Source organism: Anabrus simplex, chromosome 1 (genome assembly GCF_040414725.1).
Source record: "Anabrus simplex isolate iqAnaSimp1 chromosome 1, ASM4041472v1, whole genome shotgun sequence".
NCBI classification, from domain to species: domain Eukaryota; kingdom Metazoa; phylum Arthropoda; class Insecta; order Orthoptera; family Tettigoniidae; genus Anabrus; species Anabrus simplex.
The window spans coordinates 1,636,306,694-1,636,332,396 of NC_090265.1; the positions used below are offsets into that span (position 1 = coordinate 1,636,306,694).

The 25,703-nt window shown below is 40.2% G+C and overlaps 1 protein-coding gene across 2 annotated transcripts in view; it reads right to left on the reverse strand.

Annotated features, from left to right (window-relative positions):
• The window catches only part of LOC136863261 (myrosinase 1), a 209,232-nt gene that overhangs the window by 54,033 nt on the left and 129,496 nt on the right, over nt 1-25,703 (reverse strand). For both annotated transcript variants that reach the window (XM_067139647.2, XM_068225644.1), the window contains exons 7-8: nt 16,736-16,830; nt 5,436-5,583 (exon numbers count right to left, since the gene is read on the reverse strand). In XM_067139647.2, coding sequence (XP_066995748.2) covers nt 5,436-5,583; nt 16,736-16,830 — 243 coding nt within the window. The remainder of the gene's footprint in view (nt 1-5,435; nt 5,584-16,735; nt 16,831-25,703) is intronic.

Sequence of the window (25,703 nt, forward strand, 5' to 3'; positions counted from 1 at the left end):
TGTATATTTCGTGGAAAAGTCATATTTTGGAGGACGATTATTATAAAAATTCTCCACATATCATCGGGAACATTACATTTAAATTTTTCCACACTCTCATAGTACTACTATTGTAAGTGAGATATTTGAGAGCAGAATTAGTCAAGCCAGTTACAGGGAGAAGGAATCTGTTTTCGCTAGTGGAATGCTGCGGCACTAAGATCTTGAGTCCAGTGTTATGGTCAGAGTAGGTGAATAACCAATAATCCTTTACACAAACAAACTGAGAGGGGTGAGAGAGACGACAGTAGGAGGCTAGGCAGGTAGCGGAGTCCAGACTTTCAACTTCACGTCAGATGCTCAATGCAGTGTCATTGAATAATCTTCATAGGAGTGTTAAAATGCGAGTGCTGATATAAATGTGGACGTGTGCAACGCTATCGTAAAAATGCATCAAGTTTGTGCGTGTGACATCTCGGATAACCACATCAGCTTGAAGATGGAGTACTAAATTCATCATGACGGAGGCCGGAGGGTGATCCGACCTGCCTCCAGCACAAATAAGGTAAATGAGCAGAATATAAATATGTAAATATGTAGGACTATGAACAATCGATGATCAAAAATGTAGTTTAGAATTTTAGATAGGATTGTAAATAATTCACGTGTCGGATGGTATTAATTGTAGTTTGATATTATTTTCATTTTTGGGTTAAACGTGAGACTACGACAATTATATTTGACGACTCGGAATATAAATGCCATAGTGTCACAATTATAGTAATTATAAAAATTAGGATCGTAATAATAATAATAATAATAATAATAATAATAATAATAATAATAATAATAATAATAATAATAAATAAGTGTTAGCGAGTGTTATTTGCGTAGTTTCCTTAAGTAAATGTTTTTCATATTATTTCTGGATCATTTTAAAGTAAGTCATTTTGACATATGAGAATCCTATTTTACTAAGAAATTTACATACAGTGTCGTGCAGATTTTAAAGAGATGATCATAATAATAATAATAACAACTATGGTAATGAATGTTATTTTGTTGACGTTTTGATTTTGTAGATGCCGCCATGTTAGTTTAAATTTTTAGTTTTGCTATTAGCGCATCCAGTTTATTATGTCATGTTATGTAATCATTATTCAGATGACAGTTTCCGGTAGCTCTCATACTTTGTATTTCGCGACGATATGGTTGATACGCAAAATTTAATTTCTTTATGTAAACGTGGTTACACATTTCGATAGCCGTGTTTTTGAGAGGCAATCTCGTTATTTCAGTTAAATAATTAGTGACAGGAAGCCATTGATAAGTTAGCTCTGATATTTCATAATATGTGAAACGGTAGATGATCAAAATAACGAGCAAAGTAATAGTAATATCCCTAATGATCTGCGTGGAAAAATGGAAAATGTGACATTTGGACCATGTCATGAATAATGTCGTAAAAATGGATATGTAAACGACACAGTTATTTCGCCCGCCTGATACGAGCGAGGCCGTACTATGAGTTACTACGTCGAGAATATTGATGAATAAATAGAATTGAGAGATGAATAATTTAACCGAGAATGTTAAATATGGGACGACATGTGTGATGGTTGTAGGTGAAAAGCCTGTTTTGTTTCAAATAGTTTCCAGGGAAAATAGATGCTCGGAAAATATGCAAGTTAGAGTCCGAGGTGAATCGTGAACAGAGCGACCGATCAATGTGTGTTTCGACAGTCATGTATAATCATTGATGACATGTAAGACCAATAATTATCGTCCGTAAAGATTGAATAGTGTCATGTCCAGACATTTTTCGTCTGATGTTAGAAGATTGCCATCAAATTCACATAATTTTGCTACTTGAATCAGTGTGGGGGTAATATTTTATATTTCGATATTGCACATTTTTTTAATTTTAAAATTCTATTAGGCTGCGATTTTTGGGATCTGGATTTTGTTACAATATCCTTTCTTTGCATATATTTGGTCACCGTATTATTTTAGAATCTGATGATACGTGAATAGTGTTTGTATTTAATTTATGTAAATAAAATAGTTGTAGTCAGGATATTTTTATTTCATTATTTCTTGGGAGCAGTGTTTCTCCATTGACATGTTCATTTATGTAAATAAGATTTCATGTGTTAGGGTAATAGATTATCGATTAGTTCATAGTCAAAACCATAGTACTGGTATGCTCACACCAGAAGACAGTTAGTAATCACCAAGCCTTAGAAATCCACTACATTTCAGTTAGGCAAATGAAGCGATCTTTAATAGGCAGTTGTATCACAAGTGCCACAGATCAGTTACATAAATAAGATGGAATCTGCCTACATCTAGAGTTGGTACCACACAAATATGCATTCGCAATGAAAATGCAGGCAGCGGCAAACTAGGTAAAGTTAACGATGTAAAGGGATCGCTTTCATTTAAGAAGTAAACTTGAGGCACTTGGGCTAATTAATTTAAGTATTTTAAGCGTCCAGACTATCACAGTTAAATAAGTAAGGTTTAACTAATTAAATGAGTGATGGTAGCACGCAGGTTTTTGGTTCAATAAATTTTCTTGTTTTCAGCCACTCGTAGTTTAAGTATGTGGCAAAGGTTATATAACGGTTAAATTACCATGTTCATGGTTTTTCTCTCTTCTTTTATTGTTACACATGGTTAGTGCATTCTATTATTATTTTAGAGTTGGGTGTTTCCCAACTGAATTTGAATATGGGTTAAATATTTGATAGACACCTCAAAGTCAATGTCAATTTGACAAATTAACTAATTAACTAATTAATTATTCAAATTTATTCGAGAGGACATTTTCCAAGGTATTGTAAATCATTTATTCAAATGAGGCTGTATTTTTGACCAGTGTTTTGAATGTGGTCACGTCGTTGTCATGGAGACTGTGGTTCGATGTAATCCAGAATATTTAAATTTAAGTGACCTTCAGTCGAAATTTATTAAGGCAGATAATTAACTTATTGTAATGCAGATCTTTTAATTGTTTTAAATTTTAATTTCATTTCATATTATTTTAAACCATTTTACTTTCATTTTACACTTTGCAAAATTTGTTAAATAAATCATTTTCTTTATTTAAATTTCAATTCAATCTTTGGGTACCGTCATTTAATAGTTTAGTTTACCCCATCTTTCATTTCCTCACCCCCGATCGACGTGTGGCCCATCAACCCGAGGGATCCAAGAACGCACCACCCCTGAGGAGAAGAGTCTACATGAGGCAGTAGGTATTTTTTTAAATATGTCATTATTTGCAGGAGTAGCCGGCGCATATGTCAAGAAGAAGACCACCGCATTGGGTGCCGTGTAAAGGGCACAGTATGTACCTTTAAAGCTGACAAGGAATGGCAAAGACGCACTGTACTATAACAGACAGGTGAAGGGACTAAGAAGAATAAGGTGCAGAATGAAAAAATAGAGTTAGACACGGCTGTGGAAATAAGGAGAAATTGAAGGAATTTACTAGTAAATTCAATCTAGCAAAGAAGTCAGCAAAATATGACGTGACGGCAAGCCAAATTAGCGGTCATACAAATGTTACTGAGAAATGGAAGGATATTTATAGGTACTGAAAGGCAGAACTAAGTTCTAGGAAGGACATTCTAGGAAACATTAATCAACAAGGGGAGTGTGTACGCGAGAAGGCAGATGTATTCAGCCAGAATTATGTAAAGATTGTTCATTTCAATGATAATGTTCAGGTAGAGAATGTGACGGGTACTAAAGCAAAAGGCAAAGTCATCCCCGTACAGGCCACGAAAGCCCTCGGAGGGGTGGAACGTAAAGGCTTCCACTATCCGTAACCTCGGCACTTGATGGGGTAAAGTGGTTAGCTCTACGCCCGCCCGCCTTTGCACCAAGGAATTAACCAGGTACTCATTTTTGGTGTAGGCTGAGTGAACCTCAGAGCAATGTGCACCTCCGGAAGTGGAAATCTCGTTTCTTAAATTTTACGACTTCCTGACGGGGATTCGAACCCACGTCCTTTCGGGAGAACCGAGCACGCCTTTACCGCCTCGGACAGGCAGCCCCTCGGGTACTAAAGAAGTATTGAAATTTAACTGTGATAACAACGATATTTACAATAAGATACAAAAGTTAAAAACTAGAATTGATAAGATTTCAGGGGGTATACTACAGACAATGGGTTGTGATATAATACCACATCTTAAGTACTTAAGTAATTATTTGATTATTTCTTGCATGAAGGAGCTATACCAAATGAATGGAGAGTTGCCATTGTAGCCCCTGTGTGTAAAGTAAAGGGTGATAGCCAAAAAGCTGAAAATTACAAGCCAGTCAGATTGACATGCACTGCATGTAAGCTTTGTGAAAGCATTCTTTCTTATTATGTTAGACATGTTTGCAAAATTAATAACTGGTTCGATAGAAGGCAGTTTGGATTTAGGAAAGGTCATTCCACTGATGCTCAACTTGTAGGATTCCAGCAAGGTATAGCAGATATCTTGGATTGACGAGGTCAAATAGACTGTATCACGATTAACACATCTCATGCATCTGATAGGGTAGAACATGGGAGACTACTAGAAAATGTGATTGCAATTGAACTAGAAAAAAGTTACTGAATTGATGGCTATATTTCTAGAAAATAGAACTTGGATGGATGGATGGATGGATGGATGGCAAATTATTTCCATCCCTAACTTCCCTTCCTATAAATGAATATTTGCCCTAATTTGTCATCTTGAAAACCAACTTTACCTTCATATTGTGGTATTTCCTAATTTTAAAGACGCCTCTCGAACGTATTTGTCTACCAATGCCATATCACGCCATCTCTCCACTGACAGCTCAGAACATACCACTTAGTCCGCCAGCTCATCTCTTTACTCCCTAGTCTTCCCAGCCCCAACCTTGCAACATTTTCGTAACACTACTCTTTGTCAGGAATCGCCAAAAACAAATCGCGCTGCTTTGTTTTGGATCTTGTCCAGTTCTCATATAATGTAATCCTTGTGTGGAACCACACGTTAATTGAGGTCTTATCATAGACTTATTTGCCCTCTCTTTTACATCCTTACTACAACCACTATTTACTCTCATAACTATGAAGAGATCTGTAGCCTTTCTTAAGAACCTCTTTAATATGATTACCGCAATGAAGCTATTCCCCATACAGTATTAGTACATAGGTCCCAGTCTAGAACTCAAAACAGCGATCAGCTACGAGGCTGGTGTTACCATGCCGCGTCAATATTTCCTTTCATTGAAAGTACGTAGATGGTCGTATTTTAACCCACCTGATCGGAATCATTGATTTTACACCTAACTTATTGAACCAGACACGTAGTTTTGGGAAACAATGACTAGCAAAATCGACAAGTTATAGTTGGCAATATAAATCCATGAAAGTATCCAGTTATCCATCCCAAGCTCGTGTTCACAACAAAGTGCATTCGTACCTCTTACGTAGTCCACCATCTCGTTGCTGAAGTAGGGCAGTCGCGAGCGGGTCAGTCCATCAGCCTTACTGATGTTATCGGCGATCTGCCGCACCACGGCGGGGTAGTCACCCTCTGTGCTGCAGATGGGGTGGGCGAAGAAACCAAGCTGTGTGCGATAAGCACCTCTTATTATTTACAATATCAACGAGGAGAAAGAAACATCAGAGTACTGTCTATAAGATTAAATGAGGTGAAAAATCTAAAGATCATACTTATCAGTAACACAATTTTTTTTTGCTATTTGCTTTACGTCGCACCGACACAGATATGTCTTACGGCGACGATGGGATAGGAAGGGCCTAGGAATTGGAAGGAAGCGGCCGTGGCCTTAATTAAGGTACAACCCCGGCATTTGCCTGGTGTGAAAATGGGAAACCACGGAAAACCATCTTCAGGGCTGCCGACAGTGGGGCTCGAACCCATGATCTCCAGATTACTGGATACTGGCCGCCTCTAAGCGACTGCAGCTATCGAGCTCGGTATCAGTAACACAAGAAAAGACTATCATATAAATTGATAATGTCTGTTTTATCGATCTAATTTAATTCTTGAGTCTCCGTAGCTCAGGCGGCAGCTCGTCGGCCTCTCACCGCTGGATACCGTGGTTCAAATCGCGGTCACTGACTGTGAGATTTGTGCTGGACAATGCCGAGGCGGGACAGGTTTTTCTCAGGGTACTCTAGTTTTCCCTGTCATCTCTCACTCCAGCAACATTTTCGATTAACCTTTTCATTTCATGTGTCAGTAATTTTTATCATTGCCCCCGAGGAGTGCGACAGGCTTTGGCAGCCGGCAAGTTTTCTATCCTCGCCGCTAGATGGGGCTTCCTTCCTTCCTTCCTTCCTTCCTTCCTTCCTTCCTTCCTTCCTTCATTCATTCATTCATTCATTCGTTCATTCATTCATTCATTCATTCATTCATTCCATTACTGACTCGGTCGAATGACAGGAAACAGGCTGTGGATTTTCAGTTTCATGCCGTAAATTAGAATAAACACTCATACATATACCGGGTGACTCTCTTACGCCTACTAATTTTGTTTTATGCAGCCCAACAAACGTGAAATTCTCGTAACGTCGATATTTCTATAATAAATCATAATGTTATTGGCTTTACGTCCCACTACCTACCTTTACGGTTTCCGGAAACGCCAAGGTGCCGGAATTTAGTCACGTAGGCGTTCTTAAAATACTGACTTTAGGGCAGTCTCCCGGGTGTCAGATTCCCTATCTCTGGTTTTTCCTAGTCTCTTCATAAATGATTTCAAAAAAATGGAAATTAATTGAACATCTCCCTTGGTAAGTTACTTCAATCCCTAACTCCCCTTCCTATAAATGTATATTTGCCCCAATTTGTCCTCTTGAATTCCAACCTTATCTTCATATTGCCATCTTTCCTACTTGTAAAGACGCCACTCAAACGTATTCGTCTTCTAATGTCATTCCACGCCAGCCCCAATTTGTCCTCTTGAATTCCAACTTTATCTTCATATTGTCATCTTTCCTACTTTTAAAGACGCTACTCAAACTTATTCGTCTACTAACGGCATTCCACGCCATCTCTCCGCTGACAGCTCGGAACATACCACTTACTCGAGCAGCTTGTCTTATTTCTCCCAAGTCTTCCCAGCCCAAACTTTGAAACATTTTTGTAACGCTACTTGTTTGTCGTAAATCACCCAGAACAAACCGGGCTGCTTTTCTTTGTATTTTTTCCAGTTCTTGAATCAAGTAATCCTAGTGAGAGTCGCATACACTGGAACCATACTCTAGTTGGGGTCTTACCAGAGACTTATATGCCCTCTCCGTTACATCCTTACTACAACCCGTAAACACCCTCATAACCATCTCCAGAGATCTGTACCCTTTATTTACAATCATATTTATGTGATTACCCCAATGAAGATCTTTCCTTATATTAACACCTAGATACTTACAATGATCCCCACGAGGAACTTTCACCCCATCAACACAGTAATTAAAACTGAAAGGATTTTTCTATTTGTGAATCTCACAACCTGAGTTTTAACCCCGTTTATCAACATGCCATTGCCTGCTGTCCTTCTCACAACATTATCGAGGTCATTTTGCAGTTGCTCACAATCCTGTAACATATTTATTACTCTATACAGAATAACATCATCCGCAAAAAGCCTCACCTCTGATTTCACTTGTTTACTCGTATCCTTTATATATATAAGAAAGCACAAAGGTCCAATATACTGCTTTAAGGAATTCCCCTCTTAATTACTACAGGATCAGATAAAGCTTCGCCTACTCTATTTCTGTGAGATCTATTTTCCAAAAATATAGCAACCCATTCAGTCACTCCTTTGTCTAGTCAAATTGCACTCATTTTTGCCAGTAATCTCCCATGATCAACCCTATCAAATGCTTTGGACAGGTCAATCGCGATACAGTCCATTTGGCCTCCCGAATCCAAGATATCTGCTATAACTTGCTGGAATCCTACAAGTTGAGCTTCAGTGGAATAACCTTTCCTAAAACCGAACTGCCTTCTATCGAACCAGTTATTAATTTCGCAAACATGTCTAATACTGTATTTTCGGCTTTATGTCTATCACCCTTTCCTTTATACACTGGGGCTACTATAGCAACTCTCCATTCATCTGGTATAGCTCCTTCAAACAAAAAATAATCAAATAAGTACTTCCAATATGGTACTATATCCCAACCCATTGTCTTTAGTATATCCCGAGAAATCTTATCAATTCCAGCCGCTTTTCTAGTTTTCAACTGTTGTACCTTATTGTACATGTCTTTGTTACATATGTTAATTTTAATACTTCTTTAGCATTAGTCTCCTCCTCTATCTGGACATTATCCTTATAACCAACAATATTTACATACTGATGACTGAATACTTCTGCCTTTTGAAGATCCTCACACTCGTACATACTCCCCTTGTTCATTAATTATTCCTGGAATGTCCTTCTTGGAACCTCTTTCTGCCTTAAAATACCTATACATACCCCTCCATTTTTCACTAATATTTGTATGACTTCCAACTATGCTTGCCATCATGTTATCCTTGGCTGCCTTCTTTGCTAGATTCAATTTAAGTTACTTCAATTTCTCCTTACTTACCCAGCTTAACACGGAGGAATAGTCCAATATTCATTCGATTGTTATATATGTACAAATGTTGTTGACAAATGTTGCACATATCCCAGTATTGGCATGCTTGCTAGCAATCAGAAGCAACTTCAATACTGTCAAAATTCTAATTATAACATTTTCAAATAAAATGTTCGAAATTTCCCGCCTTTTTAACAATATATCACGGTTTTCTTCATAACTCTGTTACTGTTTCACAGATAATTATGATTCTTTCAGGGTTTCCTGCCATAATGTTTTACTACAATCTGTACCTCATTCAGATCAATAGGATTTATATTAGATTTTATATATTATATGTATCTACAAAAATATTAATATTTTCAGGTGCTCGCAATGAAAACTCGACAAAAATATCTAAATCACAGCCCATGTTAGTGATGGAGGTTTATTTTGTAGGAGGAGATTTGATACACACTTTTAAAAAGAAAAAGTATGAAAATTCTTATAAGGAGGGAATTTATGAGGGAAACAGTGATATACGGTTAAAAAGGCGGGATATTTTGAATATTTTATTTTAAAATGTTATAATAAGTATTTTGACATTATTGAGGTTGCTTCTGATCGCTAGAGAGCATGCCAATACTGGGATATGTGCAGCAATTGTCAACAACAAAGGTAGCATATTTAACAATCGAATGAATATCTGAAAGAAAACTGGCGGTGTGAATTTTTGTTTGTACGTCAAAAACTGACTAAAATGCTCTTAAATACATATATTTTTACTTTATTCTACAAAATAAAAATTAACATCTGAAAAAAAGCACCCGCACAATTGTGCGTGTCAGGACTTACTTCACTACTTACAAAAAAGAAAAATTACCTCAGTGCATGTGAATATACATATGTACCTGATCAAATGTTCTATTTTCTAGTGGGGAATAATTTAAAACAATTAAATCTTCGTTCAAACACAAGTAAATGTTACATTTTCTACACTGAGGAGGAGTTTTGCTATTACTGCCCTTTTGGCAGCAGCAGCTTGTCGTCAGACCTGAATGAAATCTAGAGGTGTCAAAACGTCAAAAACTTACTAAAATGCTCTCAAATACATGCTTTTACAGTTTATTTTACAAAATAAGAACTATTGGCTGAAAAACAGAACCCACACAATTGTGCGTGTCAGGATTTCATTCACTACTTGCAAAAAAATAAAAAAATAAAAAAAATCATCTCAGTACATGTGAATATGCACATGTACATGATCAAATGTTCTATTTTACAGTGTGGAACGATTTTAAACAGTTAAAATCTCATACATTACATTTCTCATGTAGAGTACGAGTTTTTCTTCCTCGGTCCTTTTTGCGACAGCACCCAGCACTCCTGCATGCATTGGCTGTAAAGGGCCCCATACACGCGCAGACTTCTGGAACACTTACCTGCACGGACTTGCCTCCGGGAGGTAAGTCGGAAGTATGCAGTTGCCCACACACGCTCAGACTAAATGACTATTTACCGAGGAAGCTGAATACGGTACGTCACGCTCAGCTGTTTTCTGTTTAAGATTATGGGCTTCGGATGGTTGAAAAATGTATGCGGATCGAAATTAATTAGATACCGGTAGTCGGTATAGAAGATGAGTTGTTATCTGGACACAATTTAGCGCTCTGCACGAAAAAGACGCGCAAAAATAAATTTCAGTTTTCATATTTGTAGGTTACCACATTTACATTTTCTGCCGCAACTCTGAGATGGCGCTTTCGTCGCAAAGTCTCCGGCTGAATTCAAGCAGCGCTAGAATGTCAGAGACTTGCCTGCAGACTTTTTGTCGGCAGACTTATCGGCCATACACACAGAGACATGTCTGAAGAGACTGGTTTGTGCAGACTTACCTCCGACTAAGTCTGCGCGTGTATGGGGCCCTTAAGGAAACCTAGCCCGCACATTTGTGCGTATCAACATTCAAAACCTCACGGTATTACGTACGATGTTGAAACTTCACAATTTACGTTTGCTACAAATCTACGCACTTCATAGATTATATTCTGATATTCAGTAAAGCTTCTAGATTAATGTGAATGCAATAAATAAATACTTACTTTAGGCATTACTGCTTCCCGCCATATTGCTAACGAACTGTATTTTTAAACTCTTCTTCCTTCCCCCTGGTGGTCAAGTACTAAATAAAAACAACTGAAGTACATGCTACGTGTCCCGCACAAGCACTGCAGTCCGTTCTAGTGCCAAGACAACGTCAAATAAGCTCAGACATAAATAAAATACGAACCAGCACAATTGTGCGTACACGGTCAGTAAGGGATACTAACCTTTTTTCCCTTTGTTCAGCTGGGAATTCCTCCTGGGGTGTCATGACTGATATGTTGCTAATTTTGACCAAAAATCGATTATTTATTGTTTACCTTTCAAATAAGTCTCTTTCAAATCCCGTTATCAGTTCTTCTCTACCGCCATTTTCAAAGCTCTAAATGCCGGATTTAAAGTGTAGTGGTACGGCGTATATAGAGCAAGCCCACGGCTACTTCTCACTCGCTGTCACACAAAATTAGATTCAAAGTTCTTTCGGACGACAATTTCAATAATATCACGGGAATATATTTATCTTGCAGTTGGCCTATGCTGGGCGTAAGAGGAGAAAGACATCTGAGGGAGGTAGACCTAATTAACAGTCCAAGGAAGTTTTATAGCAGGTAGGTTTCTTAAAACTTTCAATTGCTTTTGTCTACCTTAAAACTTCTTCACCTCTTTCTCATGCATAGAATGCTCCTTGGCATAGAATTCTTGTCAGATTCACCAGAAAATTCTTGGAGAATATTTGTGGTTTAAATAGTATATGAAACTCACCTCCAATGGGGGTGTTCCTGAAAATAGCTGCACAAATTCGGGATGGGGTTACGAGTTTGCATTTTAACATACCGGTATAAAAATAAAAATGATTTGTCAATAACTTTGCAACCAATTAGCTAATCAACTCCAAATTTTTGTAGGACTATATCATGTTAATATGTGCTTGTGTTTAAAATTTGTTTTTGATATGTGATAAATTGTAGAGGTACAAAATTTTGTACTTTTCCTTTCACCGCACAGGGAATGTACCCAAACCTATGTCTGTTCATTAATGTGCTTTTTGCTTCATTCTATCTATATTGCATTCTTCTTCTCCACGAAAAATACTTGATTGAACCTCTGCACTGCTGTACTCTATTACGGACACTCGCGCATTTCCTCCGCTAGACGGAAAAGCTTAGAATTGTGGATATGAACTCGCTTCGTCTTCTAAGCCAAAAATTGTATCCATGATTCTCCGGCTTTCCGTGTAGTGTAGAAAATGTTCAAGTTATATTTTGGACATGTTTTCACTGTTCGAATATCGCTCACTTCGACCGAGCACCAATGTGTCTGGTTCAAATCTGTCCAGACTCTTCAAAAAAAGTGCTTTGGATGCTTTCCTTTTGATGTTCGGAGGAGCGGTATTTTATAGTACAGGAAGACTTGGTGGGGTTTATGTGACAGCCCCAGTGATGATCCTCATTGCGTCATTCAGGTGTGCGTGGGCATTAATTGTTTAAAAGCGTAGAAGCAAAAGTGAGGGGAGAGCTAGTTAGAAGCAGGAGATTGTGGAGAAAAAACGGTTGGTTCATCTGAAGAGGCATACAGGCTGAACACTGAAAGGCATAACGATATATAATGTAATTATAATGTGCATAAAGATTCTGTTTGGCCAGGTTCGTCCTGCTGCGGAGTGGAATAGCCGTACAGTCAACGACTCAACGCTGAGTGTTGGGCGGTGAAAGATAACATGACTCCCTATATATGAAACAATGGCTTCGGGCGAGTGCGCTCTTGTCAGAAAGGTTATGGGCCTTCAGTAGAAGAAATATTACTAAATCCCAGAGGAGTGGCCACAAAAGACATCAGATCTCCATGTCACGGGTGGCCTTGATTGTAACCGATGTCAGGGTCGGATGGCAAGTTTGTCAGTCAATATCTATCGCAACCTGATGGATCGATATGTAAAAAGGAAAGGTACAGGCGCTAAGGCCTATCCTGGAATCGACGCGCGACGACCACCCCTGACTGCTGTGACAAGTGAGCAAGAACTACCGGTTCAAGGGTGGAGCCGGCTAAAGAAGATAGCCTAAACAACACAACTGCATGTTACTTCACTAAAAGAGGATATCTTGACTGGGCGCAACCGTGAATTGGCAGATTTACTGACGCAATGGAAAGGGTGGAAGTATCCTGATATTGGAGATGGATATAAGCTCATTTGTAAAGGGACATCTAAAAGCAGTGGGATAGGTACTGTTGTAAATGTTGACCTCCGTAGCCATTCCTCCGAGGTCCATCGATACTACGATCGTTTCACTGACGCAAGTTAGGTTATGCGTATAATTGAAAACAATTTTTCATGTAGGCTAGGTCATTTCTTCAGCTTAATCATGTGTATATAGTTCATGTATTATATGTTAGGCTATTTTCGATAATTCTTGATGTGTTCGGTCATTCAGGAACCTTCAGGTTATATGGAAGCTAGGTTAAGGTAACATCATGTTTATCACTGTAAATAACCGTCCGCGTTACGCAAGTTCCTCAGGAACACCCCCAGTGATGCGTCTGTTAATGTAAGTGAGGTCTGGAATCTTCATATTACAAAGACATGTATGCTATTCTAGATGTTTGTAGGTAATAATTTCGTATGGCTATTTCTAGCCGAGTGCAGCCCTTGTAAGGCAGACCCTCCGATGAGGGTGGGCGGCATCTGCCATGTGTAGGTAACTGCGTGTTATTGTGGTGGAGGGTAGTGTTATGTGTGGTGTGTGAGTTGCAGGGATGTTGGGGACAGCACAAACACCCAGCCCCTGGGCCATGGGAATTAACCAATGAAGGTTAAAATCCCCGACCCGGCCGGGAATCGAACCCGGGACCCTCTGAACTGAAGGCCAGTACGCTGACCATTCAGCCAACGAGTCGGACATGTTTGTAGGTATCATAAGGTCATATGCCACAGTGACAAATTTGCTTCACGATAATTCTAGAACATGAACTTACCAGGACTTTCCGATTTTATTAAAGAATCTTCCAGGTATCTTGTAGTACTACTATGTTGTAGGAAAGCGGAATTATTTATAATCCTAGCCAATATATATATATATACATAAGTCATTCGCAGATCAACTGTAAATTATTGTGTATATGTTTCAAGTGTTGACTATGTATTTATTTTGCGTGAAAATATATATGTTAGTCTATGTGAGTGCAGTCGGTGATAGTAGTGTTGTTATTATACAGAATGTAACAAAAATGTACGACACAATTTGCAGGACACATTCCCCACATGTAGACGAAGAAATTATGTTATATGAACATGGGTCCGGAAAATCTTTTTCCCATGTTAAACCTCATTTTCTCAAACTCATTAAACATGCATTCTTCGTTACGTCTGATAACGGTGTCATTATCGTAGGTGCACTGCCAGTGTTTTGTTTTGTTTTACATGGCCCTCTTGCCATGCGACTTACGTCATTGCTTGTTTACAGGAAACATCATCTGTTCCAGTGAACAGTACGACCTTGGCTAGCATGTATTAAAGCTCACGGAGGACATATTGAACAACTCCTGTGAGAAATAGTTGCATGTGCTATGCTCGTACGTTCTGTTCTTGTCTGTTTCCCATGATTAATGAGTTGGAGACAATGAGGTATAACATGGAAATAAAGCAATTTGTGCCGTACTTTTCTGTTACACCCTGTATTTAATTACATCGCTGTATCTACGTCATAATGTCCATCATCATAAACACTACAACATACTACCTGTGCATATTCTCAGCCCATTCTCTGAAAACTGGCGGTGATGAGGAAGGGAAAGCTGGAGCTACAAGTCCAAATATCGGCATGCTCCCTGAGGACTTCCTTATTCTCTGTGGCGATCTGAGTGTGAATGATGGATGCATACAAAAGTGCTACGACAGCCATGGAGGCGGTGGTATTGGTGTACAAAATGATGACAGCCGGCGAGTCCTTGACTTCGGTGAAGCTAATGATCTCGTCATCAGTAACAGATATTTCAAGTAAAGTACGGGCCATATCATCACATGTACCATGGTGACCACAAGAGTCAGATACACTCCATCCTTGTTGGGGAACACAACGTCAAAGCTGTAAAAATCTTGGAAATAATACTATCCGACTGCCTTGCTCCGCATCATAAACATTTGCTCTCTGACATGCAGATCAGAAGGCCTTCGAGGAGACCAAATGGTGTAATATACGGGATTACAAGGTAGCTATTATCAACAACATCAAATTTCCATCAGCCATTTCAGGCTCTGTCCATGCCATTTGGACAGCCCTCCATGGTTTTGTTGCCAAAGCTGAGAGGACTACCTTAGGTACAACAGAGGTAGGCCGACGCACAATAAATAAGCAGTTATGAACATGGGATGAGCAAGTCCAGGAAAAAGTACAGGAGAAGAGAAAATCCCACAAGCACGCTAACAAAACCAAAGACATCAGGGAAGATTTGTTGCAAAGAGACGAGCTACAAAGAAAGCTGTTACTGAGACCGAGGCTGAGCACTTCGAAGATCTCTACACTAAGAGAAGTGTTAGGGAATGTGAGATATCATCATGCACTTCACCTGTGTCAAGAAGAAGGAATGTGGCCAACTGTCGGACAGAAACCATACCCTGGAAAAGTCGCAACAGTATTTCGAAGAAATTTAAAATGTATAATAATACAATTTCACAGGACGTGCCTTCCTCGGGACCAGTAAGCCACATCACTTCTGATGCAGCCATCCATACTATAAAGTGTGTGAAGAACTCGAACGCACCATGCCCAGTTGATTTAAGAGCAGATATTTTGAAGCTGAACGAAATATTTATTGACGTCGCTGAATGGCCGACTGGCTAACTTCTTCAATGCCATGGTGGATGACGGCCATGCTTACGACTGGGCAACCAGCATAGCATTGCCCTAATCTAACAACAAGACTGACCAAGAAAGCTGCTCAAACTATCGACCGGTTCGCTTCTTCCGCACGTGATGAAAATATTTGAAAGGATTCTTGGCTGGAGGCTGAGAAACATTGTCTAAATAGACTTCAAACAGTACGGTTTTGTAAAAGGAGTCAGTACTTCTTATGTGAAATTTGCGGCCAGTATGCTTCTGGAGAAACATCGAGAAAAGGATAAGTCACTATTACTCCTGGCATTCCCCGACCCAGACAATGCGTTTGATCGTGTTCCACAGCAGCTTATATGGGTCTTGTTGCGCGACCGTTCTTGAGTAACTTGTAGTAGAGTGAGGTGTACTGCTTGCCTCTCTGGGAGCTTCACTGTGACAGATGGAGCACTTGAGTGACCTCCGCCGTTACCGCTGCTCTCCATACTTGTCATGGATACCACTTCACGTGGCCTAAATGAGAGTGGTCCTTGGACCGTATCGAATATCAACGATATCATACCTTCAACTGCAAACAAAGAGGACTTGTGTTCAAACATGGAGTGAACACCTACGCCTAAATTTTAAGAGGCCGAGTATCTAGAACGCACTCGGGCACATCGGCCATCGTAATCCAGGGTCAAGATCTACTGGAAACTAACTACCTTCTATATTTAGGATCCCACCTACAGAGTGGCGAAGGAATTGATTAGGAAGTGCGGGCTAGAGTGAATAGAGCTTGGTTTAGATGGAGGTGAGTCACAGTACTGTGCAATAGACGTATGCCGGTCCACCTCAAACGAAAGATGTACCGCACTATCGTCCGAAGATTGGAGTGTTATGTAGCAGAGAGCGGACGGGTCACCAAATGCGTTGAGCGCCCTCTACACACAATGGAGAGGCGCAAATTACGTTACTTTTATTCCTTGACTACATTACCAACGACACAGCTCGGTAGATTACAGGAATTGTTACAATTAAAGAGAAAATGCGGGAAGGGTGCCTTAGACCAGAGAATGGCAGTCGCTCATGACGCCTACAACTTCACCGTCGATGGTAAGCGGCTACGTGGAGGCAAGGTACCATTGCTGCTGGCCTTAAGATTACTCAGCTGGCACCAAACGTTGCATTTGATCGTTTAAAAGGGTGCTCGATGAACCTGCGGGGAAACACTTAAGTTAACATGAAGATGTATGAACACACCAATACTTACAAAGAACTGAAGAGCACGATTGGTGGCCTCTATATCTTCGGCGGAGTTCGTCTTAGCTTCGAACCAAGGAGACTGCATACTGATGGAGATTTTACCTGAAACAAATAGCATAACTTACTCAGTATTCCATTATGAAAATAACTTCGTGTGGCTATTTTTAGCCTGGTGTTGCTCTTGTAAGGCAGACCACTTGGTGATGATAAACATTGCCTGTTGCGTAGGTGCCTGTGTGTTGGAGTGGTTCAAGGATGTTGAGGACGGAGCATACAGCCAGTCCACAAGTCTAGACACACAACCGTTCATGATTAAAAGGCCACGAGCCAGCTGGGAAACCAATCCGGGACCAAGAGGCACGAAGGCCAATATATTAACCAGGGAGCCCCAGAGGCACACAGTATTCCAATGTGTAGTGATGATGGACATCATACATTCGGAATTCGGTACATATATGGTAAAATAAAACACCCCGTAGAAGAAAAATTATGTTTTTTTTTTCGTCCCAGTAACTAGCATTTACGGTTTCCTGAGGCGCCCAGGTATCAGAATTTTGTTCCATGGAGGTACCTTTATGTGCAGAAAACCTATCAACACGTGACTGGCATATTTGAGTACATTGGAATTCCGCTGGACTGAGCTGAATTCAAACCCACCAAGTTAATTGGTTAGTTCTGCTAACCCTAGGGTTTGTTGATCGATAAGGGAGCAAAATAAAAGGAGAGGAAATACAAACTCTGAGATTTGCTTATGCTATTGTTATTTTATCTGAGTCTTCAGAACATGTTGACATATTGCTGCATGATATGGACACAGTCTTGGAGAAGGAGTTCTAGCTTCATATAAATATATCTACAACAAATGTAATGGAATACAGTCGAACGAAATCTAGTGATGCAGGAAATACTGGAGATTAGGACATGAAGTCTTAAAAGAAGTAGATAAATATTGCTGGTTGAGCAGTATAATAACTCATGATGGCAGAAGTAAGGTGGACATAAAATGCAAGCTAGCACAAGCAAGAAAGGCCCTTTTTGAGAAAGGAAATATACTCACTTGGACACTAATATAAGAAGTCAAAGGCTGTTTTTTGAAGAGATTTCATCTGGAGCGTGGCATTGTATGGAAGTGAAACGTGGACAATAACTTGTTCAGAAAGAAAGAGAATAGAAGTTTTTGATACGTTGTATTACAGAAAAATGCTGAAGGCATGGATAGATCGAATCACGAATGAAGGTATGCTGAATAGAGCTGGTGAGAAGGGAACGGTTTGGTGGAATTTGATCAGGACAGATCGAATGTTAGGAGACATCTAGAGTCACCCATCCGGGATTCTGTGCGATGCGAACGGTGTGTTGATGCATGCATCAGTGCTAATGGAGGGAATTTTGAACGCATCATGCAAGAGAGATTTTCATATAGTATGTATTTAGATATCTTCCTACAACACCTGCGGGCTGCCACATGGACAAAGAGTACCTTAAGCAATATATAATTTTCACAAAAGTTTTTACATGAAAACAGTGTAGCTTCAGGTTCTCTTCCTGTGCGCTTTCAGTTATTAAGGGGAGTGAGAGAGGCAGGATAGGACCAAAAAATTAAAATCGAGTTATTGGTCGTTTTTGCATCTTTGATACAGACGCCACTTTGAAGGGTAGTTATAGTGCTGCCACCTATCGGAAATTAACGAAACTCTACGAGGCAAAGCGGGAATATTCAAAGATGTCCGAAACAAAATTCCAATTTAAAAAAATCGAAATTGGCCGAGAAATAAAATGTGTTGCATTAAATAGTATATGCATTATATATTATATATATGTATGTGCCAGTACTGCAGGGATACATCAGCGCATCCGAGATGCAATGGGACGGCGGGATGATGCATGTATCAGTGCTAACGAAGGGCAATTTGAATATTTCATGTGGTGTGCTGGTAAGTTCTCTTCCTGTGTGTTCCCCATTAGTACTATGTAGAGTTGTAGAAAATGTGTTCTAACGTGGAAATAAAGCGTGTCAGGACACATGTCCACGTAACATATTTTCTTCTTCTACGTGTCAGGAATTTGCCGTGAAGGTTTGGCCGTACATTATTGTTACACTCTGTACACTAGTGGTCAGTCCACCTGTGGCAAGAACTCAGCAGAACAGCGCTCGGTAAGCGGTTGCTCTGGAAAGTGTGCTCTCGAAGGAAATATGTTATTTCCTGGAAAATCATTTGCATTACAAAGAAAATGTACATTACCCTCTTCGTGGGAAACAGAATTTTAAGTCTTCTGGTAGGCTTTATTTTGTGATGACACGATTTATTTGTCAATTATTTTGCTTTGCAGTGGATAAAACATGTTAAATGCTACAAGTCTCTAACTAAAATAAAATATTATCGGTTAACATCAATTTCAGTATACAAAGGAATAATGTTTAGTATCATGTGATGATGATAGCCACTTAATGTCTTTTCGCTAAGAAATTCAAAATGAAGTAATATATTTTTCCTTGAAAACTTCGGCATGATGTCAGCCACTTGCTTAAATTCGATTCAGAGGGTCCCGGGTTCGATTCCTGACTGGATGGGGGAATTATAATTGAGTCTGATTAATTCTTCTGGCTCGGGGACTGGGTATTTGAGTTTGTCCCCACACTCTCCTATTTATATTCATACAACACACCTCACTACCAACTACCACATGAACACGGAATAAGTGAATACTCCCTACACACACACACACACACACCCACACACACACACACACACACACACACACACACACACACACACACACACACAGAGACAGAGTTGATGAAGGGAAGGGCAACCGGTCGTAAAACATGACCAATTCAACATGTGCGGCACACTTCGTACCCGCGACCCCACAGGTATGAAAAATAATAATAATTATAATGTTATTGTTTTTACGTCCCAGTAAGTACTTTTGACGAATTTCGGATACGTCGAGGTGCTGGAATTTTGTCCCTCAGTAGTTCTTTTACGTGGCAGTAAATAGTACAGTCTGAGCCACCCGGCCCAGTAGGTGTGAGAAAAGAAGCAGAAAGAGAAGAATTGTAATTGAATAAAATAAAAATCAATGGAGTGGAGGTCAAAATGATAGGATTTGCTGATGACATAACTGTCACTGAGGAAAACGAAGAGAAACTACAAGACGTATTAGCAAGGATGAACAAGATATTGAGAAAGAATTATGACATGAAAATGAATACAAAAAAAGACTGAAAGTATGATATACTGCCGTCAACATATTGCAGTCGACATACACTGACTGACAGTGACAATGCAACACCAAGGAGGAGTGGTTCGAAAGGGATGAAAGTTGGGGAAAAAACAGAGACGGCACGGATGAATAATTGATGTTTATTTCAAACCGATATGCAGGTTACACAATGCGCACGGCATCGACTCAGTAGGATGTAGGACCACCGCGAGCGGCGATGCACGCAGAAACACGTCGAGGTACAGAGTCAATAAGAGTGCGGATGGTGTCCTGAGGGATGGTTCTCCATTCTCTGTCAACCATTTGCCACAGTTGGTCGTCCGTACGAGGCTGGGGCAGAGTTTGCAAACGGCGTCCAATGAGATCCCACACGTGTTCGATTGGTGAGAGATCCGAAGAGTACGCTGGCCACGGAAGCATCTGTACACCTCGTAGAGCCTGTTGGGAGATGCGAGCAGTGTATGGGCGGGCATTATCCTGCTGAAACAGAGCACTGGGCAGCCCCTGAAGGTACGGGAGTGCCACCGGCCGCAGCACATGCTGCACGTAGCGGTGGGCATTTAACGTGCCTTGAATACGCACTAGAGGTGACGTGGAATCATATGCAATAGCGCCCCAAACCATGATGCCGCGTTGTCTAGCGGTAGGGCGCTCCACAGTTACTGCCGGATTTGACCTTTCTCCACGCCGACGCCACACTCGTCTGCGGTGACTATCACTGACAGAACAGAAGCGTGACTCATCGGAGAACACGACGTTCCGCCATTCCCTCATCCAAGTCGCTCTAGCCCGGCACCATGCCAGGCGTGCACGTCTATGCTGTGGAGTCAATGGTAGTCTTCTGAGCGGACTCCGGGAGTGCAGGCCTCCTTCAACCAATCGACGGGAAATTGTTCTGGTCGATATTGGAACAGCCAGGGTGTCTTGCACATGCTGAAGAATGGTGGTTGACGTGTCGTGCGGGGCTGCCACCGCTTGGCGGCGGATGCGCCGATCCTCGCGTGCTGACGTCACTCGGGCTGCGCCTGGACCCCTCGCACGTGCCACATGTCCCTGCGCCAACCATCTTCGCCACAGGCGCTGCACCGTGGACACATCCCTATGGGTATCGGCTGCGATTTGACGAAGCGACCAACCTGCCCTTCTCAGCCCGATCACCATACCCCACGTAAAGTTGTCTGTCTGCTGGAAATGCCTCCGTTGACGGCGGCCTGGCATTCTTAGCTATACACGTGTCCTGTGGCACACGACAACACGTTCTACAATGACTGTCGGCTGAGAAATCACGGTACGAAGTGGGCCATTCGCCAACGCCGTGTCCCATTTATCGTTCGCTACGTGCGCAGCACAGCGGCGCATTTCACATCATGAGCATACCTCAGTGACGTTAGTCTACCCTACAATTGGCATAAAGTTCTGACCACCCCTTCTTCGTGTTGCATTTGCTCTGTCAGTCAGTGTAATAGATAATGATTTACCACTCAGACAATACCTACTTAGGAAATAAAATCACTTCAAATGGAAGAAGTTTAGCCGACGTAAGGAGCAGAATTTTGTACAAGCGAAGATCGCCTATTACAGGAAACGGGTGTTGCTTACATCAAGGAATCTAAATACGAAGTCCCAAAATAGATTTATTAAGTGCTATGTCTGGAGTGTGGCCTTGCATGTCTCAGAAACGCGACTATTAGTGTATGAGATAAGAGACGTCTGTAGGCGGTTGAAATGTGGTACTGGAGAAGGATTGAAAAGATCTCATGGACAGCAAAACTCACAAATGAAGAAATTTTTAAAAGGATAGGTGAAAGAAAGATCTTTATTATCAAGAATAATAATGAGAAGAGAGTAATTAATTGACCATCTCTTTACGCACCCTAGTACTGCTGCAGGATTTTACCTCAAGTGCTGAGGGTCAAGTTACTGCATTACAGACTACTTTGAAAAAATGTAGCCACAACTAAATCATAATATTCATGTATTGTATATCATTTTAAAGCCCGGAAACAGCACTAAACGTTGATGAAAAACAAAAAGATTAAATTAACAATAATGGGTAATATTGTGAAAAATATTTAAACAAGTCAAACCAATTACAATTTTTTTTTAAAAATCCTGGCTTAAAATTGGCTGAAATAATTTGTTAATGTGACTGAAAATATTATTTTTGTGATTCGTGCACTATAAGCTTATGATGGAGGTCCATAACATTATTTTTAAGCCATTAGTTCCCTTTTGAAAAATAAAAAAGTTTTACCTCAACATTTTTCGAGAATACCAGCATGGTGGACTTAGGTCTTCACACCCTCCTCTTTTTGGTGTTGTGATCCAAGTCTTTGAAACAGTTCACACATACACCAACATAACATCTAAAGCAGCCATAGTTGGACGTTTTCACTTTTTATTCCCAGGAAGATTTCTTACAACACACCTGCGTTGACGATTGTTGGGAAGTTTCTCTACAGCGTGAGAGGTGCTGCCGGAAGCTGGCAAGCTTTGAACTACTTCAACACCACAGAGAGACTCCACAATGTTCGCAATAAAGTCATACCTTGATATTTAGTTTATCTTCATATGTATTCTGCGTATATAGAACATAGGCATTTAGAATGCCCATGTCAACAAAATGAAAAAATCACACTTGTACCAGTTCCTATGGCTAGCTTGTTCAGCTGACACGTGATAAATTTTCTGATCAGACACATCAATGCCCCTCATCCCCTTCGTATAATCTGGCATAACAATTTCCATACCCTTCGAAGATCTACATTTCACCTTGTGATTGATAGCTGGGCATGCAGTAAAGAGAACTGATAACTTTTTCTGCGATTCTTTCTCTCTTCTTTTATAAAGAGTTCGTTCAATCTCTAATTTTAAATAGTTTATTCCTGGAGGAATATTTTTTCTATTACTGCGAACAGTACCGGTGAAAAGAGTGTTCTTTTCCCAAAGAACTAGTGCCACGTCAACGGAAGTATACCAGTTGTCCACTACAATATGGTACCCCTTCCAAAATATACTTCCAATACTATTCAGTAAACTGGAAACTACATCAAACCCCAATCCTTTACCTCATGGTGCAGAACCTCCAGACTTCACAGGTGAATAAACACTGAACTGCATTGTATATGAGGAACCTGCTTCACACTCCTTGAAAAGTTGAATTCCCTACTGGTGGTGATGCTTGTTTGGCAGACACTGAATCAGATGAGTTCTGTTCTTAGTACCAACTAATGTCTCATCAATACTGAGTGTTTTCTCTTTTAAAACAAGAACTGAAGTGGTCAATGGGTGGTCTAACTTTGAATACGGGATCATAGTCCGGGTTACCTGGCTTCTTGCTGCATGTTTTGTCCAAAATATGGAAAATTTGTTTATTAGTAAGAAAGTATCCCTTCACTAGAGTGCTGAGTTGACCATTAACTTGACAGGTTCATTTTCTTTGCAAGACCCATAATTATGACCAGGCCAATAAAACGTTTAAAATCTGCCATCCCAATACCACAATCTGGCCATAGACGAAATTGACTGGGCTTCTATAGAACACCTAACTTATGAATGTATTTTCTTGCACTAATAATCTCCAGAAACCAAGGGTAAAAACCAGAAAGAAGTACAAAATTGGGGCTGCATTACCCGTGAGGCATATTTCTGGGTCCTGGGTGGTGAACAGTATATGAGACGTTTTTTCCAGAGAATTCACTTTCTGGAGTTTGCTCATCAAACAAATTCACACTCACATCTTCAATACTTATATTACCGGTCGCCTGAAAACCGGTTATAGAACCTGGAAGTTCACCAACATACGCGTCACCGGATTTAGGGACACCCTGTGATAATCTACCCGCTTCACTCACAATTTCACTTTCAGTTTTCTCATCTGATGATCTCTCAACATTATCCTCCACACAATAATCATCATCACTATCCGTATTATCATAAATGTCTCTAAATTTCACTATCGTCAACATAAACAGACGTCATGTTGCTTAACTGATAACTTCCAATGTAGAGGTAAAATAGTACCTGCCTTCCAAAAAAATTATATTTGTGACTCACAAATTGTTCTAAAAGAAAGATTAACCTGACAACTAGCAGATAAACATACTAATCGTGTCATACCTTGAGATTCTTACGAACTACGACGATTATCCCGACCGTCTGTCAGACAGACGATCGCAGTTGAGAAACAGTCACATCGTCTGTCAGACAGACAGTCTGCTGTTCTTGAGTTAACGTTACCCCAGAAACGTGACGGGGAAGTCACTATTCGTCTTTCCCATGTGAAGACCGGATTACGGAAGTTTCATTGTAAAGGCAGGCCCTTTTGCTTACTATCGTCACAATCGAGTCGGGGAATTTTGCATTATAATGGCAGACACTCACTTTCCACCTGCCTTTTTGCATTCTCAGAAAGACTGTCTTAGTGTTTTTCCCAACTGAAATTAACATAGGTCATTACAATGACATCAGTAGGAATGTCGCGATTAAAAGCAATACTATCATAATGAAATACTCGATCAAATAAAAAAAAAACACTTCTCACTTTTAACGAACAGTACTAATCTGCAGATCTAGGAGTCCGATGTTCAGGGCTGAAATGACCTGACCGCACACAGCCGTGAACACTCCTCTGCCATTATTCCGAATTGCGCACACTGCTCATTCCAATCAGCGCCTCAGAGTGGGGATAGAAATGCTGAAATTCTATGAGGAACCAGTGTGTTACGTACTCGCCGTACCAGAAAATTTATGAACCACAGGAATGGCATGCTAAAAAAGAAAGTTATCATACTCCCCAGCTACTTCCCGCCAATATTCAGGCAGGCTGTTATACTCGGTACACAGCAGTAAGCCCATCTATCGGAGATGAGTGGAAGCAAAAGAGGCAAAGAACATCACAACAAACAATGGTCAATGCAATGTTATTGCTGATCAGTTTTTATGTGTTTTCGATTTTGTAGGCCTTCACATTCTGTTTTCTTCAGATTCTGTGATATCACTCTTATGATAGCCAGACATAAAGGATCGGAAATTGTATTCCCTATAACTTTTATTACATAGTACTTTCCGATAGGACCATTAAGATAGGTATTTAAAAACTAAATTTTAGGCGCTTTCCAATAAACTACCTGTCGGGATATTTGATGTTTTGGTGTTGGTCGAGTTTTATTGTGAACTGTATTTGTTGTAACCTTAAAAACAAAGGAAGTGTAGATCGATCAGTCCTTGTAAAATTGTAGTATTCGCGAGTCTAAGTATTGCATTAAATGGATTTAAGATACCTAATTATTACACGACATATGATATGATGTGTACAAACATTAACATCTGGCGACCGTGATAGGACCGTTCTGGCCGTGTAATAATCCTATGAAGGTAAAATAAGAGAAAACTTGCTTCGCGGTATACATTTCGATTTCGACCAACGTAATGACATGGCTGCTTTAAATGTATTATTGAAAGAAAGAACACAGTTACGTCGTTTATTTACAAGAGCGTTTAACATATTCCAGAACAAGATTGCTGAGGAAAATGTGACGCAGGAAGATGTTTTCACCAGTTTTAAGGTACTCGAAGATAAGGCCGATCGACTGTTTACACTTGATGAGAGAATCCATGAAGCTTGGCATACCAATGAAGGCACGGACGAAGATGTAGCTGCGGAATATGAAGAAGTCGAATCATATCGAGATAAGTGGACAACAGTGAAATGTAAGTACGAGAAATTCAATGAATGTCAAATAACG